The sequence below is a fragment of the Neomonachus schauinslandi genome, chromosome 4 (assembly GCF_002201575.2).
Source record: "Neomonachus schauinslandi chromosome 4, ASM220157v2, whole genome shotgun sequence".
Classification (NCBI taxonomy): domain Eukaryota; kingdom Metazoa; phylum Chordata; class Mammalia; order Carnivora; family Phocidae; genus Neomonachus; species Neomonachus schauinslandi.
Genome location: NC_058406.1, coordinates 40,043,763 through 40,062,550, shown reverse-complemented (window position 1 = coordinate 40,062,550; position 18,788 = coordinate 40,043,763). Strand labels below are relative to the sequence as shown.

The window sequence follows — 18,788 nt, the reverse complement described above, 5'->3', positions numbered from 1 at the left end:
AAGGTTACGCTGGATCAGAATGGTGATACTGTAAATGGATGATAGTGACAGTGAGGATAGAGAGGAATGGATTTGAGAAGGAGGTAGGAGGTGAACTCAGCAAGACTTGGAGGCTAGCTGGGAGATGACCAGAGAGAAGTGATTAAGTGGTTAAGTTTTCTGGCCTGAGTGACTTTGATGCTTGATGATACCATTTTTCTAAGAAAGATTTTTTTTTTTTAAGATTTTATTTATTTATTTATTTGACAGAGAGAGACACAGCGAGAGAGGGAACACAAGCAGGGGGAGTGGGAGAGGGAGAAGCAGGCTTCCTGCCGAGCAGGACCCCGATGCGGGGCTCGATCCCAGGACCCTGGGATCATGACCTGAGCCGAAGGCAGATGAGATGGTTAACGACTGAGCCACCCAGGCGCCCCTCTAAGAAAGATTTTAAGAGAAGAACTCATTTAATGAATGCATTCTGCTTGTCTTCTGTATTTTTAGCAATTTTTGGTTATCCTTTGTCAGTTTCCTCTGCCAAGTAGAAAATACATTGTTAGTCCATGTAGCATTAATATTTTGTAGGCAAGAAGTAGTCCTGAAATACTGCCTTCTGGTGTGACTGATGATAATGAAGTGGCGACAACAGCTGTTAATGAGAAAGTTTGCCCTGAATTTAATAGTGACAGACATTCAAAAGAGGTAAAAATAATTTTATATGTAACTATTCTCATTACTGGTTTTCCTAGATGGGTTATACACTGTTTTAGGCTAAGGAAAGAAAAATGCATTAAGTGAACTTTATGACTACAGAAATGTTTGTTATATTACCATCCATTGATTTTTCAAAGCATGTTATTTTATTTTAAAATGTTACATCTTAAAACTGGTTCCTAAAAGAATACTTTTTAATTTAAAATTATTTTTAGGGAGATCCATTTAATGTAGAATCAAGTTCACTGACAGATCCAGTTGCAGATACAAACTTGGATTTTTTCCAGTCTGATCCTTTTGTTGGCAGTAAGTACTCTTATTTTTATATTATGATTTACCAAAAAAAAGTCTTTTTAATGTAACTGTATAAGAATTAGGGCTCAGTTTTGAGATCCTACTCAAAGTAGAGGGGTGTAGAGATATGATATGCTTATATTTGCTGGAATTTGTCCTCGTCAGGCAACTAACTCCTTGGACTAAGTGACTGATTATGTCTGAGGAGCCCCTCCTGATTAAGAGCATGCTGCTTCTTCAGAATAAGGTCCAAAAGAAAGATATTATGGACCAGCAGAGGAGATTAGGTACTCTTAAGTCAACCAGCAATTTTTTACTAAAGTGCCAACACCCTGCTTTTAAAACAGTGGAATCTATAGCAGTTAGAACCTGGATCCCTGCCCTTAAGGGGCCTATAGTGTTGTTAAAGAAATATAAGTGTAATAAATTGAAATACCTGATGTCAATGTAAACTATGTTAAATACCACTGGTGTCAAAGCTCTTTTTGCATTTTATTTATTTCAAGATCTATTTGTGAAACTGGTCAGTTTACAACAGTTTTATTTTTTTCTCCAAGTTTTTATTTAAATTCCAGTTAGTTAACATACAGTATAATATTAGTTTCACGTGTAAAATTTAGTGATTCATCACTTACATACAACACCTGGTGTTCATCACAAGTGCTCTCCTTAACACCCATCACTCATTGAACACTCCCCCCCCCACCCCAACCCACCTCCCCTCTCGTTACCATCAGTGTGTTCTCTATAGTTAAGAGTCTGTTTCTTGGTTTGCCTCTCTCTTTTTTCCCCCCATGATCATTTGTTTTGTTTCTTAAATTCCACATATGAGTGAAATCATATGGTATTTGTCTTTCTCTGACTTATTTCCCTTAGCATAATACTCTCTAGCTCCATCCATGTTGTTGCAAATGAGAAGATTTCATTCTTTTTGCTGGCTGAGTAATATTCCACTACATATATATACACACACATATATTACATACATACAACCCACCTCTTCTGTATCCATTCATCAGTTGATGAATATTTGGTGTGTTTCCATAATTTGGCTGTTGTAGATAATGCTGCTTAAACATAGGGGTGCATGTATCCCTTCAGATTAGTATTTTTGTATTCCTTGGGTAAATGCCTAGTAGTGCAGTTGCTGGATCCTAGGGTAATTCTATTTTTAACTTTTTGAGGAACCTCCATACTGTTTTCCAGAGTGGCTGCACCAGTTTGCATTCCCACCAACAGTGCAAGAGGGTCCCTTTCTCTGCATCCTTGCCAACACCTATTGTTTCTTGTGTTGTTAATTTTAGCCATTCTGACAGGTGTGAGGTGGTATCTCATTGTAGTTTTGATTTGCATTTCCCTGATGAGTGATGTTGAACATCTTTTTATGTGTTTTTTGGCCATCTGTATATCTTCTTTGGAAAAATGTCTACTCATGTCTTTTGCCCACTTTTTTTTTTTTAAGATTTTATTTATTTGAGAGAGAGTACGAGTGGGACAAGCAGAGGGACAAGCAGACTCCCTACTGAGCATGGAGCCCGATGCGGGGCTTGATCCAGGACCCTGATATCATGACCTGAGCCAAAGTCGGATGCCTAACTGACTGAGCCACTCAGGAATCCCTGCCCACTTTTTAATTGGATTATTTGTTTTTTGGGTATTGAGTTTTACAAGTTCTTTATATATTTTAGGTACTAACCCCTTATTTTTATGTCATTTGCAAATATCTTCTGTGGAGCATCTTTCTGTTTGCTTATTGGCCATTTGTATAACTTCTGTGGAGAAATATTGATTCAAATAACTTGCCCTTTTTTTATTGTTAGTCTTTTTATTGTTGACTTGTAAGAGTTCTTCATATATTCTGAATACAAGTCCCTAATCAAATATATGATTTCCAGAATATTTTCTTATATTTTGTGTTGTCTTAATTTTGATGAAGTCCAGGTTATCTATCTTTTCTTTTGTCACTTGTGCTTTTGATGTCATGTCTAAGATCCAAAGTCATGAAGATTTACTCTTAGGTTTTCTTCTAAAAATTTTATAGTTTTAACTATTACATTTCAATCTTTGATCCATTTTTAGTTAATTTTGGAATATGGTATGAGATAGGGGTCCAGCTTTATTCTTTTGTATATGGATATCCAGTTGTCCCAGCACCATTTGTTGAAAAGATTATGTTTTCCCCATGGAATTGTCTTGACACTCTTGTCAAAAATCAAATGACCATAAATGTAAGGGTTTATTTCTGGACTCTAGTTCTAGAATTATTTATTAAAATAATTTTTTAGGCTCAGTGTCTTTGTTTCTGGAGTAGTGATGGAAATACCCATTCAGTATTCTTATGAAGAGTAGAGAATCTTGTTAGTGAAATTATTGCTGTTGTGCCTGTCTTTTCCCTTCTGTTTGTAACCTCAGCTTGTGATCAAGGGGTAAGTATAGTTGGCTCCAATTAAAATTTGCTTCTTTTGGGGCACCTGGGTGGCTCAGTTGGTTAAGCATCTGCCTTCCATAATCCGCTCAGGTTATGATCCCAGGGTCCTGGGATCGAGCCCCACATCGGGCTTCCCTGCTCAGTAGGAAGCCTGCTTCTCCCTCTGCCCCTCCCCCTGCTCGTGCTCTCTTTCTCTCAAATAAATAAATTAAATCTTAAAAAAAAAACAGCAGTCATTAAAAAAATTGCTTCTTTTATGAGGTATGTTGATGTTCTGCCTTTACTCTTTATTATTTTAAATGTTTCCTACAGATGCATGGCATTTAGTGTTTTGTCTACTTTGAGGTAGAGCTAATGAAACAGACTGTGCTTTAAGAAACTTTGCTTCTGTTTAAAGTTACCTTTAAGTAATGGTGTCACAACAGTAAACATTATTATTGTGATTTCTGCTTATTTATTTTATCACAGGTGATCCTTTCAAGGATGATCCTTTTGGAAAAATTGGTACGTATATCATTGAGGTCCCACTTAGCTGTAATTTAATTCTGCTTAATTATAAACTTATGTTGTATTTAGAAATGAGAAATCAAAGTAAGGTAGTTATAGGAAGTGGGCTTCCTTTTTATTCAGTTTTTAAACTGATGTAAGGCGCCACTAAAATGTTGTATGTGCCTGGCATTTTCAGAGGGAAAGTGGTAGATTCTTGTGAATTTGCTTAATGAACCATTAGTTTTATTTATTTATTTATTTATTTTAAGACTTTATCCATTTATTTGAGAGAGAATGAGAGAGAGAGAGCCTGAGAGGGGGGAGGGTTAGAGGGACAAGCAGACTCCCCACTGAGCAGGGAGCCCAGTGCGGGGACTTGATCCTGGGACTCCAGGATCATGACCTGAGCCAAAGGCAGTCGCCCAACCGAGCCACCCAGGCACCCGTTAGCTTTATTTTTAAGAAAAATGACATTAGTGTTTATATTTTGATACTTTTAATAATACTTAGACTGATTTCTCCTTGGTAGCCAAGGATTAGATGCATATAGTGATCTATGCTACTATAGTGTTTAGAACATTTTGTTTTCCTAAGATTAGAGCATATGAATGGGGGGAAAGGAAACATCTTAAAGAATTACTAAATGTCAGGCTTTATAAGATAGTCTTTCCCTGGGATTTTACATTAGAATAAAGCAAATCTTGTGTACCATTTGTTACGCTTCCCAAACCTGTTCCAAATAAGTTTATTAGGTGAAAGACTATCTTTTAACAAAATCACAAAGGAATTTGTGATTCCTCCTCCCCTAAAATTAGAATCACCAGCTTAGAAGAATTTTTAAACCTGGCATACAAGTAATCTTTGTGTAATAAGTATTGGAATGATTGATTTGCTTTGGGTGAATGATGAGCAAGTAGGAAAAAGAATATGAATTAAAGCTATTTTAGGTGCAACTGTCTATATTTTTTTATAATCAATAATCATAACGCCAAGTACCTTAATTTAGATTCTGCAGAAGTTCAAAATGTCTTTTAATTAAGGCAGTTATCGTACCTTCAGGTGATAGGAAATTTAGTGTAGTAGTTTTTAGTCTTTAATATATGTGCTGTATTTTCTTAGATCCATTTGGAGGTGATCCTTTCAAAGGTTCAGATCCATTTGCATCTGACTGTTTCTTCAAGCAGTCTTCTGCTGACCCTTTTGCCACCTCAAGTACTGACCCTTTCAGTGCAGCCAGCAATAGCAGTAATACATCGGTAAGTGGGAGGGTTAAAAACTGTTAAATGGAGAACAAGCATCCTAAGTGAGTATCTTGAAATATAGTGTTGAAAGGATCCTCTTTTAGATTACTTCTGATGGCTATGTAAAAATGTCAATCTCATCCAGTCCATCTAGTTTTTGTTTTTTTTGTTTTTTTGTTCAGACTGGCATTTCACAGCTTTATCACTCCCTGTAATTGGCTGGAATAACTTATTTCATCTAAAAATCAAGTCCATCCTTAATAAGGATCAAATATTATCCCATTGGGGATATTTAAAATAAATGATTTGAAATCCATTAATAAATAAAGCTTTTCAGAAATGTGTGGTATGCATTATTGAAATAATAAAATAATAAAAATCAACCTTAAAATAGTATTGATGTTTTAGAAAGATAAAATCATTTATATTATAGACACATTTTATATATATTATATAACACATACGTGTTAATCTTGTAGAGAAATACAAATTCCTACTAAATGTCAGACTCTCTTGTAAATCTTCACAACCTGCAAAGTAGGTGTTGGTAGCCCTATTTTAACAGTAAGGACACTGGGACTTGGAAGTAACCAAGGTCATACAGCTAAGTGGCTTTAAAAAGAAAATATATTATGGCTTTTTAAACATACCCAAAATAGAGTCATATAATCAAATATTTTAAGAAACCTCCATGTATCCATTACCCAATTTAAATAATTATGAATGGTTTTGGAATTTTTTATTTTTTATTTGGAGACTTATTTTTTTAAGCAGTGTGTTTCACCCAAAAAAGAACAATTGATTTGATGGGCATTTGGAGCAAAAATTTTGTCTTTTAATTCTCTTAGATTAAGAATACTCCCTTAAAAGAGGAATTGATTGTTTTAAAGTTGATAGATTTTGTATTCTTTAATTGCTTTCTTACTGTACTCAGTAAAGAGCTATTTGGCTAACAACTGGTATTTTCCATTGATGTAAAAGTGAGCAAGTGCCTCTGTAACTGAATATTTGTGGTTTCCACAGGCTACTGGATACTGTGTTTTCCTACAACACTTAATTTGCAGTGTGGACCCATTTGCCAAATTCTTCTAAAATTGGCTGCGACCTGAATTTTTTTCCTCTTACCTTATTCTAGTCTCTTATTCTCTACTCTTATCATTAAAGAGCAAGAAAACCAAAGCAGCTCTTCCTAATTTAAAAATAAAACAGGTTTCTCCTATTCTTCTCCCCTGATGAAAATTTTCCACCATTTGCTCTATTTACTTTTTCTCTTCCCTCCCCAGTTTGTGAAAGCAATATTGCCCTTGCTGACTGCTCTTGATTTCTCCATTAAAAACAAAACAAACAATCAAATTGGCAGTATAATAATAGCTTTGTTTATCTCATCTCTTCCATGTACCAGGCATGGTGCTAAGCTCTGTTCATGTGTTACCCATTTAATCTTCACACTATTCCTATGAAGCTCATGTTACCATCCTCATTTTTAAGATAAAGTAAATGAAGCTTAAAGAGGTTAAGTGATAGTAAGTAAGTGGTAGAACTGAATTCAAACCGTGGTCTATCTGACCAAAATCTAAGGTCTTCACCCCTGTAGTCCAAGATTTAAACTTAATTCTTCCCAGCTACAGAGCCCTTGTGTTTGATGATCTTCCTTCTTTTTAAACAGGCCTCTGATTGTTTCTAGATCTCTCTCCCCAAAAGTCTTTCCTATTCCCTCAAGGCTAGTCTCTGCTCTCAGAGGGACATAATTTAAAAAACCAAAGTGAAACAAAACAACTGGCATTTCTTACTCTCCTAGCTAGTGTATGGTAGCATTGTGTAGCTACTAAGTCATACAGTCAACGTGGGGGATAGATGACTGATGTTGAAGAGAGAGAATTTCAGTGATAAATTTGGCGACCTTGTAGGAGGATTTTGGAACATTAATTCTATAAGATACCACCTGAATTGTAGTTATGAAAATTCCTTTTATGTACTAAATTGCCTAATTATCAAACTGAACGTAACATAGGGTTTAATGGCCTCTTAATCCTTCATAGGCTACGCATTCATTCCATCCTGTTCCCCTTGCTGTCTCAATGGTCTTTTAGGTGGTGGCACAGTGTATGAGGAAGGAATAGAAATTAAACCTGACACTTATGTAGGCCTGCTTTTTCTATTTCTCTCTGTGATGGCAAATAAAAACCTATAAGCTTTTGTTAAAAATCAGGTCTATTAGGTTGTTGTTCCCCTGAAAGTCAAGAGAAGAAGCAATAATAGTTGGTGACTTAAGTCAGTGACTATCTCTCACACTGGTGTTTTGACTATTATATTAGGAACCATGTGACTATACAGACCACCTTAATGTTTTTCTTTTATTTCTCTTTATTCATTCAATAGATATAATAAGAATATAAGCCATTATGCTAGTTTTATAATAATATCATTGGCATCAGTTAAAATAAGTACTATCATCCTCAGTTCTAAAAACTTCATTAGTATTAATTACATCTTTCTGATAGTTTAAATGGGTTCTCTCGCTTTTTTTTTTTTTTTAAGATTTTATTTATTTCAGACAGAGAGCACAAGCTGGGGGGCAGGGTGAGGGGCAAAGGGAGAAGCAGACTCCCCGCTGAGCAGGGAGCCCAACGTGGGGCTTGATCCCAGGACCCTGGGATTATGACCTGAGCTGAAGGCAGATGCTTAACCGACTGAGCCACCCAGGCGTCCCTGGGTTCTCTTTTATAAAGAGAGAATGTACTACAAGTCCTGGTTAGCAATACTTTTCTCTTTTCAAATACATTTGTTTTATTTGGAAATTTATCAGTTGAGCTCTGTGATATCATTTGACATTCAATTGTAATAACCAAATTTCTTAATGATTAGAAATAGAGCCTGTAATACAGATGACATTGATAGCCATGAGTCAGAGGAGATAAATGTTCCCAAACCCTTTTCATGCCCCTTTCATCTAACTGTCTGCTAAGGCTTTCATTAGCCTCTTAACAAGGGCCTGATGCCAGAAAGAGAAGGTTCACTTTTCTTCCTAGATATATAATTTGTTTGACTATGATTAAAAACCAAAATAATTTAGGAAAACAGTTCTATAGCAGGAATCTCTGGCTTCTGGTAAAGTCCTCACTCTGTAGCCACTCACCTTTGCCACTTGGTCCAGATTCTTACATGGCTTATTATTGAAAGTAGCAGGATCTTATTAGCAGAGCTCCCTCCCTTCCTCTCTCCCTTCTTTCCTCCTCCTTTTCCTCCCCTCTTCCTCTCCCCACCCCCCTACCCCCGTCTTCCTCTGGTACATGTGTATGTTCCTCTGATGGGCAGAATGCTAGAATTATTTTTAGATAACTAGAAAATAAATCTAGCGTGTGATATTTAAGTACTAGGATATTTAAGAGTTAGAATAGTATGCGCCTAAAGGCAGCATGTCATCCTGGAATAGGAGAAGAACCTTAATGGAAAATCTAGTGAAATCCAAATTAAGTCTATAGTTTATAGTTTTGTACCAGTGTTAATTCCTTAGTTTTAATAGATGTGCCATGATTATATGAGGTTATGAGGTACTAACATTAGAGGAACCTGGGTGAAGGATATATGGGAACTCTCTGTATTATCTTTACAACTGTTCTAGAAATCTAAAATTACTTCCATGTAAAAAATTAAAACAGTGTGTATCTGTACTAGTAACAAAATTATGAAGAAAAGAAAAAAGATGAATGCCACCAAAGTCAGGGTAATAATTACCTCTATAGAGGAGGGATGGGATTGTGTTTGGAGAGGGGCACGTGAAGACTGCTCAGGTGTTGGCAGTTTCTTGGAAGGTGATTACATAGGAATTCATTTGATAGTTGTTAAACCATATATGTTTCATATACCATTTTGAATGGATATTATATTACTCAATAAAAGATTAGAAAATGATATGTGTCATTTCAGTTTAATAAGATTGCAAATCAGTAAGGGGAAACATTTATTCCTAATGCCTTGTATTTCTTAATTAAGAGTTGGTAAAGAATATTTTCTTTGATGTGGCCATGAGGTTTCAGCTATGAAATATTGCCTCTCTTAGTCATGATTTTGTGTAATTTGTTTAGGTAGAAACATTGAAGCACAATGATCCTTTTGCTCCTGGTGGAATAGTTGTTGCAGCAAGTGATTCAGGTAAGGAAATAATTGATCAGTTTCTTTGAATAGTCAATATGACTCTTTAAGCTTCTTTTTCTGGTCTCCAAATATATTTGTCCTATTTACTTACGTAAGGCTGTAAAATTATTGCATAGTTATAGCCAATTGTAATCTACCAGTAATAATGGTGGCAAGTGTTGGCATATCACTTTCTACTTTTCTTATCATTTATTTATCTCATTTATTATTCATGTTAAAGATCTTACTAGATGGGAGTGGGAGACAGGCTTCCAGTTATGGAATGAATAAGTCATGGGAATGAAAGGTACAGCATAGGGAATACAGTCAATGGTATTATAAAATAGTGTTATATGGGGACAGATGGTAGCTGTGCTCATGGTGAGCATAGCATAATATATAAACTTGTCAAATCACTATGTTGTACACCTGAAACTAATGTAACATTGTGTGTCAGCTATACTTCATTAAAAAAAAAAACTTACTAGAATATGTACTCTAGCCAGTAAAACCAATATAATTTTTTTTCCTTAATAAAAGGCAGCGTTGGCAGTTTCAAAGTCAGCAATGACTCTTATAGATCTTGGCCTAAAATGAAAAATTGCTTCCAGTAGGTAATGATAATAGCTTTACAAATAGTGGATAAGATCTTTAATAATACAGAGAAAATCGAAATGTTACTCTAGCATCCAGTCTTCATGCTTTATTTATGGCAGCTAATTTTCCATTTTATCCTTTTAAGTAATATTTCCATTTTAAAGATCAGGAAACTGAGGACCAGAACTTTAAGTAACTTGATCAAGATTATATAGTTCACTAGATTTGAACCAGGTGAAGCGAGGATTCAAAACAAAGTCTGACAAAGACTAAAAGCTTCTGCAGCTTTCTCACTACTCATTTAAAAATAAAACAGACCAACTATTGTGTAGGAGAGCAGGGAATTAGAGGGAAGTGGACTCAAACCTGTAAATACCTCAAGTATCATGCTGATACAGGATTCCTTATTTTTCCAGATGAAAATAAGGTGAGTTATTCAGTACACAAATTTGCTGATGTGACAAATTTGCTGATGTGCTGAAGTTGAGGATCATGAGCATAGAGAAAGATTAGTAGAAATGCTTTCACAATTTAGATTTCTGGTATTGTACAAATTAAAACAAGATGAGATTTAGCAGTGTGTGTTGTTTTCAGGTTGAAATTTAACTTCCAAAATGAGTAACAAAAAGGAATTGAATATAAAAAGCAGATGTGTAGAAAACAAGCTTTAATGTAGTGCTGGGTATTGATTTAAACCAAAACTTAGAATAACAGCAAATAAGATTTCTAAAAGGCTTATTGTAGTAACAGTGGTTAAATTAATATATTTTTAAAATACATGTGCTTTTTTTAGACTCTCATTGAGCTGATGAATTAATATATAGCTAGGGATATTGTATGATTAGAAAGGATAACCTAAGAAAATGAAAAGTTAATATATTTATACAGGTGACCCTTGAGCAATATGGGGGTTAGGGATGCTGACCCTCCCCCCACATGCAGTTGCATATCTGCATATAACCTTTGACTCCCCAAAACCTTTACTAATATCCTACTGTTGACTGGCAGCCTTACCAATAACGTAACCAGGCAATTAACACGTATTTTGTATGTTACATATATTCTTACAATAAAGTAAGCTAGAGAAAAGAAAATGTTATTGAGAAAATCATAAGGAAAATACATTGACAGTACTGTGCTGCATTTATTGAAAAAATCTGCATATTAGTGAATCCACACACTTCACACCCATGTTGTTCAAGGGTCAACTGTAATTAACTCTTGACTGAAATGGTAATTGCCATAAAGTTCATTAAAGCTGCAAAAATTTAAAGGAAAGGGAGATCACCTCCATTTAGGGTAAGTCATGAATGGTTTCAAAGCAGAATGTAGCTTTTGTTGTGCAACCATCACAAATCCAGTCTATCTACTTTTTCTTTTTTTGCCTATGCTTTTAGTGTCATTCCAAAAAAGTATAGCTAAATCCAATATCATGAGGGTTTTCCCCATGTTTTCTTCTTCTAAGAGTTTTATAGCTTTAGCTCTTACATTTAGGTCTTTGATGCATTTTGCGTTAATTTTTGTATTTGTTGTAAGAGTCTGACTTCATTCTTTTAGAGTGGATTTTCAATTTTCCCAGTACCATTTGTTGAAAGGACTTGACCTTTCCCCATTGAATGGTCTTGGTATCATTGTAGAAAATCATTTGACTGGGGCGCCTGGGTGGCTCAGTAGTTAAGCGTCTGCCTTTGGCTCAGGTCATGATCCCAGCGTCCTGGGATCGAGCCCCACATCGGGCTCTCTGCTCCGCGGGAAGCCTGCTTCTCCCTCTCCCATTCCCCCTGCTTGTGTTCCCTCTCTCGCTGTGTCTCTCTCTGTCAAATAAATAAATAAATTCTTAAAAAAAAAAAAAAAGAAAGAAAATCATTTGACTGTATATGCAAGGGTTTATTTCTGGGCTCACTCTTCTGTTCCGCTGGTGTAAATGTCTATCTTTGATACCTGTAACTTTGTTATTCTTTTTCGGGTTCCCTTGAGATTCCATATGAATTTTAGTATGAATTTTCTATTTCTGCAAAAAAATATCATTGGGATTTTGATACGGATTGCTTTGAATCTGTAGATTGCTTTGGTTAATATTAACATCTTAACATTTTCCAATCCATGAAGTGGGCTGTCTTTCCATTTAATTGTATCTTCTTTAATTTCTTTCAGAATGTTTTATAGTGGTCAGCATACATGCCTTCCTTGGTTAATTCTTGAGTATTTTATTCTTTTTCATGCTATTGTAAATGAAATTGTTATCATCTTAATTTCCTTTTCAGATTGTTCATTGTTAATATATAGACATGCTACTGATTTTTGTGCATTGATTTTGTATCCTGCTACTTTGCTGTTTATTCTAAACAGGTGTTTTTGTGGAATTTTACGGTTTTCTACATGTGAGGTCAAGTTGTATGCAACAGAGATAATTTTACTTCTTTCTTTCCAGTTTGAATGCCTTTTTTTTTCCTTGCCTAGTTACACTGGGTAGGACTTCTGTGATGAATTGAAGTAGTGAAAGTGGGCGTCCTTGTCTTGTTACTGATTTTAGAGAAAAAATTTCAATCTCTCATCATTGAATAAGATGTTCACTGTTGGCTTTTCATATGTGGCTTTTACTATGTTGAAGTAGTTTCTTTTTCTAGTTTGCCAAGTGTTTTTATCATGAAAGAATGTTGAATTTTGTCAGGTGCTTTTTCTGCATCAATTAAGAGGCTAATGTGGGGGTTTTTTTTTCCTTTATTCTGTTAATGGGGTGTATTATATTGATTGATTTTCATATGTTAAACCATCCTTACATACAAATGAGCACCTGTATCTTTCTAGTCTGCCATTTAGCTTGCATCTTGATTTGAATGAGAATCTTAGAAGCAAAAACTTTTTTAAAAAAGATTTATTTATTTGAGAGAGAGGTGTGCATGCACATGCACAAGTGGGGGAGGGGCAGAGGGAGAGAATCTTCTAGCGGACTCTCTGCTGAGTGGAGCCCCATGTGGGGCTCAGTCTCACGACCCTGAGATCATGACCTGAGCTGAAACCAAGAGTTGGTCACTCAACCAACTGAGCCACCCAGGCGCCCCCCAAAAACTCTTTTGAATTGGATGGGCTACATATTAGTGTGTCTGGGGCAGAGTTACACAGACCTTCCACAGATTCAGAAATACCAGAGGTCTAAACTTTCTTTTTCTTTTTTTTTTTTTCTTTAAGCCATACACATAAGGTCATCCAAACTTCGCTTTTGCATTTTCCTCATTTAATCTTTACAATGGTTATAGAGACAGGTACCGTTCGTTCTCATTTTAAGGATGAGAAAAATGAGACTTAGGTCAAGCAATTTGCCCAAGGCTGTAGTAGTTGTTGCCATGCTCAGTGTCCAATCCATGTCTTATTTCAGAGCTCATTCTATAGTCACTTCATTATGGTGCCTCTGCCTTATCTTCTCATCCAATCCTGACAATATAAAAATGGTAGTAGGGCGATGCCACAGATTTTTTTTTCTGTCAAACTTAATATTGCTGCCTTTTTTAGAGCTGGAAAGAATCTTACACATGCTATGGGCCAGAGTTTTCATATTATTTTTCACAAAACTAGCTTCCAGAGAGGTCTTCAGAGAGTTGGCAAATTATTGTTTCATATTTTTTAAGTGTCTTTAAATTTTTAAAAACTGCAATTTAATTAAATGTATGCATTCATAAATGTTACAAACCATATTAACATTGTAGTGCGTTGGTGCTTTAACGTACTCTCAGGTTAAGTGGTTTTTGTGCAAACCTCTGGATAAAAATTATTTTAAACTGCTCAGATTGCAAGAGTCTTGTTTAAAAATGTGTATAACTACTTCTTTGGGTGAATTGTTTTTCAAATAGAGCAATCAAAACCAACCGCAGAAATAAGTTCAACTCCTGACTTTAAACATTTGTGTTAATAAAAATTGCTTTGTTTTCACTGTCATTGTGATAAGTAAATAATATAAATTCGAACTTAAGACGATTTTAGAGTTAAGGTGCCTAGGTGGCTCAGTCTGTTGGGCAGCTGGTTCTTGGCTTCAGCTCAGGTCATGATCTCAGGGTCCTGGGATCAAGCCCTGTGTTGGGCTCCATGTTCAGCAGGGAGTCTGCTTGAGGATTCTCTCTCTCCCTCTCCCTTTGCCCCTCTCCCCAGCTCTCTCTCTCTAATAAATAAATAAATCTTAAAATGATTTTAGAGTTAATTTTTAAAATCCCATTTATTTGTTTCATATATTGGAATTTCATTTAAAATTTGAAAACTGTTATCAAGCCTGATTTCCTAATATATGAAAGGAAAAGCTAAGCCCCAGAGGCACTTACCAGTTTGCTTCTCAATCCATGCCCATTGATTTTCCTCTGTGTTATCCTGCCTCTTCACTTATCTACTATGTAAGTGAGAAAAAAGAAAAAGAAAAAAGAAATCCTTGGGAACCCAAAATTTCATAAAGGGTACTGGGAGTATAGGGAATATAATCAGATGAAAAATGTTAAAAAATTAAAAGCATTTTAGTAAGAAACTTGTAGAAGATCCATGAAAGGCTCTTGGGGATTGGTGGAGGTAATTCAACCTTACTATCCTCTTATTTCAACAACGAAAATAATTAGGAGTGGGTAATTTGAAACAATCACAAGCAGTAACTTTGGAAATCATCAAGTATAGTAGCTTTTTGGTCTGAGGACCCCTTTATACTTTTAAAAATTAATGAAGACCCTCAAAGAGGGTTATATCTATCAGTATTTACCATATTAGAAATTGAAACTAAGAAACTAAAAATTTTTTAAGTCAATTAAAGGCAATGATAATAAACGCATTACATATAAACATAAATAACATATTTCTTTAAGAAAACTCCAGACCAAAAAAAAAAAAGAAAATTGTGACAAGAGTAGCATTATTCATGCATTTTTGCAAAGCTCTTTAAATGTGTGCCTTATAAAAAAGAAGATAGCTGGATTCTCATATCTACTTCTGCATTCAATCTCTTGCACTGTATTGTTTTGCTTGAAGTATGTGAAATGAAAAAGATCTGCTCTCACACAGATATGTAGTAGAGGGGTATTTCAGTAACCTTTTTAGGTAATTTTGGGTATTCTTCTTTGATACTATACCAAATTTCAACATATTTTAGTTTCTTTAAAGTTAGTTGCAATGTGGTACGTGAAACCATATCAGTGACCTTTTCATGCTCTCTTACATGAAAATCCATTGGTTTTTCTTGCACTTTGAATGAATTTTTTACCTATATATGATTTTGTAATTTGCAGTGATCATTTTGGAAATACTGGTTCACTGCTGACACATTTCATTATAAATATTTTTAAAATTATATTTATTAATATCACCATCCATCTTATCAGAGTCTTTAAATATTGGTATAGTGTTAAGATTATGGGACAGATACAGCTTTCTAAGATTCTGATTTTTACTTGAAAGCTTGAATTTTTACCACCAGCAACAAATACTATCAGTTGTTTTCTTTAAAGTGACAGCCTCACTGTTTGTTTTGGAGGAAATGTTGCCAAATACCCAAATCTGAATAACCATTGTTTAGCTGTTACTTCTTTCAGGTAAAAAGGGCATTCCGTGAAAAAAGCAGCTAGTTCAACTTGTTTTGCACACCATCATGCAAGTGCTTTTCCTCCAGATAACTATCATACTTTCCTACTCAACAGAAGTGCTTTGTGTATATTTCCCATTTGTTACTCAGAATTTTAAAAAGATGTGTACCTAGAGGCACCTGGGTGGCTCAGTAGGTTAAGCATCCATCGTTGGTTTCAGTTCAGATTGTGATCCTTAGGGTCATGAAATCAAGCCCCAACTTGGGCTCTGCGCTCAGTGCAATCTGCTTGAGATTCTCTCTCCCTCTCTTTCTGCTCTCTCCATTTGTGTTCCCTTTCTCTCTAAAATAAATAAATGAATCTTAAAAAAAGATGTGTACCTAAGGATCATGACTTATTAAAACTAATAATTTTTATCAATTCATCAAGGACAGACATTTTTTTTTGAAGATTTTATTTATTTATTTGACACAGAGAGAGAGAGGGACTGTGAGAGAGGGAACACAAGCAGGGGGAGTGGGAGAGGGAGAAGCAGGCTTCCTGCTGAGCCGGGAGCCCGATGCGGGGCTCGATCCCAGGACCCTGGGATCATGACCTGAGCTGAAGGCAGACGCTTAACCGATGAGCCACCCAGGTGCCCTAAATTTTATTTTTATTTATTAGAGAGAGAGCATGAGCAGGGGGAGTGGGAGAGGGAGAAGCAAGCTTCCTGCCGAGCAGGGAGCCCAATGCGGGGCTCGATCCCAGGACCCTGGGATCATGACCTGAGCCGAAGGCAGACGCTTAACCGATGAGCCACCCAGGCACCCCAAGGACAGACATTTTTAAACACAACTGGCCTTTTTTCCCCCCTGCCAAGTTTGTGATGGTGCTACTACTGCCCTCATTCGCTGTAAGACACTAGCAGTTCTATCTACATTGTTGCAAATATTAACACATTAAGAAATATAAATAACATCTTAATATTCAAAATAATTTTGACCTCACAGATCTTATCCGTAAAGAGGTTTTGGGGACCTCCAGGTCCATGGACCACACCTTGAGAACTTCTGATCTAATATGAACTAAAAGATTTTTCCTGTTGCCCTGGTCTCTGTTCCCTCAGGACAGCTTGCTCCCAGGAGGTATCTGGGACAGATATCTCCTTTTATTCAAACAAAACAGGATCAAGAGAATAATCTCAATGTCCTGGAGAAAAAACTGAAGAGTGGAGGCTATCTTTTTAGTTATGTATTAGCCTAGTGCCTCTGCTCTTCTCACACTACACACTTTTTATGGTAGTGATGTCTAGTTCTGTGCCTTCAACTACAACCTGTTTCTTAATGACTTCTTGATTTAGTCTTCCAGTGTTGAACTCTCTCCTGAACCTCCAGTACCTTCAGGTTATCTGCTGGATATTTCCCCTTAGGTGCCAAGCTCAACAGTGCTTAAAATTGAAATAATCATCTTTTCCAGTTAGTCTCTCCTTTAAAGTATTAGTATTTCTACTTTCTGTATTAATGATACTATTAGCCAATCATCTTAGACTTCTTCTCTGCCATACCTCACCTCCAATAAATTGCCAAGTTCTGTTGTTTTACCCCCAAATAGACCCTGATTGTTCCTTCTTATACTCAGTTTTGTTTGGACCGTCATTTTGTTTTATCTGGACTGTGGTATTAAATTGCCTTCATTCTCTCTACTTGCCAATCTGTCATCTACATGACTGCCAGAATTGTCTTTTTTAACATTTGATCATGTTACTAACCACAAATCTAAGTCACTAGCCCTGTGTTCCACACATATGTGTGTGTATAATTTTTTAGTTATTTATATTAGTTAATATAATGTTTAATATATACCTATATTATATTTATATTATATGTATATATATTTAATGGTCTTTTACTTAATGTGTCACAGGTATATGTCTGAAAGTAAAGTTGTCCACCTGATGAAATAAAAAACATTACTAAACATCTTCTGGACATTCCATCCCTGTTAATAGTATTACCATCTACTCAGTTGCCCAAGCAGAGATTTGGGAGTCATCCTAAGTTGTATCCCTACTTTCCCACCCCAGAGCTTCTGGGACATAGCAGAGTCTCATCAGTTGAATGCTGAAGAAATGAATAAATGATTTGTCTCAAATCTGCTACATTATTGTAAGATTTTGAATTGAATGGAAGCATAAACAGTCTAGAGGGGGGTTGTCATCATTAGGACATGGGTGTTTGAAGCCAACAGCCTGAACTTACTCAGATAAAATGCTAATTCCTTAGGTTTCCTAAACAATAAAACGAGGTTAATAATTATACTTCATGGGTTTGTTTGGTAGATTAAATGAGATAGTGTATGTTAAAGTATTTATTGTGATACCTATCACAGTAAATGGTAGCTGCTATTACTATTATTACTACTATTTTTTAGTTTAATGGTTTCTAAATCCTGACTAATGTTACTTGGAATATACTCTTTGATAGTTCCAAGTCAAATAGGGATGAGAGAGAGAAAATGAGAATGAGAATTGTTGCCAACTCTCTTTTCCTGGAAAGGATTCTTTCCAGTCTAAGATTGTTTTCTCTTCTTTTTAGTTTTTAAATCCTTTTGTTTGTGAAATGAAAGATGGACTCCTTTTTTAAGTTCTTTTTAAGTTAAGCAAATCTCTCTATGTTGTTGTTTTCTCTATGTGTGTTGGTTTTAATATATTTATTTAGTTTACTAAAAATAAAATCCCAACATCTGGAAACCACTGAGAGTCAGAGAAGTGGCATTACACACCCAAGGTCACAAACAGGACTTTTGTCCTCTTACACTCCAATATCCCTCTTCTTTTTCACCAAGAAATAAAGTGTTTAGCCAGAAAAAAAGATTAATCCTGCAGAACAGGAAAAATAGAAGCTTTCAAAATAAACTAAAAACCTAAGGGTAAATTTTTGTTCTTAAAAATTAAATGATAAATCACCCCTACTTCTAAAATTTGGTGATTATGATAGAGATAGAAGGACATCAGATATTTTTAATATTTTGACTCACAGTGGGGTCTTTTTAGCATTTACTCCTTGTGAGTAGACACGTTGCAGACTAAAAGAATACTAAAGAAAGCAAATGCAGGTTACTCAGTTTCTACGTATACTTTATTTTGTCTTGTAAGAGTTCTTTTTCCACTTCATTATAGATGGGATTAGTTCTGGTGCCAGAAGATTTTTTGCATGGAATATTTTACTAACTCCTAACTGAGGAAATGAGAAGTCTTTCCAACTCTTAATTAAAGCTTTATAACATCCTGAGGATTTAGAGGGGAACTTGTGGTCTCCCCAGAGTATCTTTGACTCTAGAGGCAGTAAAATGCCACGTAGGTCTTCATTTTTACAGGCAATGACT

The 18,788-nt window shown here is 35.6% G+C and overlaps 1 protein-coding gene across 1 annotated transcript in view; it reads left to right on the top strand.

Annotated features, from left to right (window-relative positions):
- The window catches only part of EPS15 (epidermal growth factor receptor pathway substrate 15), a 55,306-nt gene that overhangs the window by 22,806 nt on the left and 13,712 nt on the right, over positions 1-18,788 (top strand). Inside the window, exons 5-9 of the mRNA XM_021684298.2 lie at positions 565-681; positions 909-999; positions 3,884-3,919; positions 5,024-5,160; positions 9,231-9,297. Of these exons, the coding sequence (XP_021539973.2) occupies positions 565-681; positions 909-999; positions 3,884-3,919; positions 5,024-5,160; positions 9,231-9,297 (448 nt within the window). The remainder of the gene's footprint in view (positions 1-564; positions 682-908; positions 1,000-3,883; positions 3,920-5,023; positions 5,161-9,230; positions 9,298-18,788) is intronic.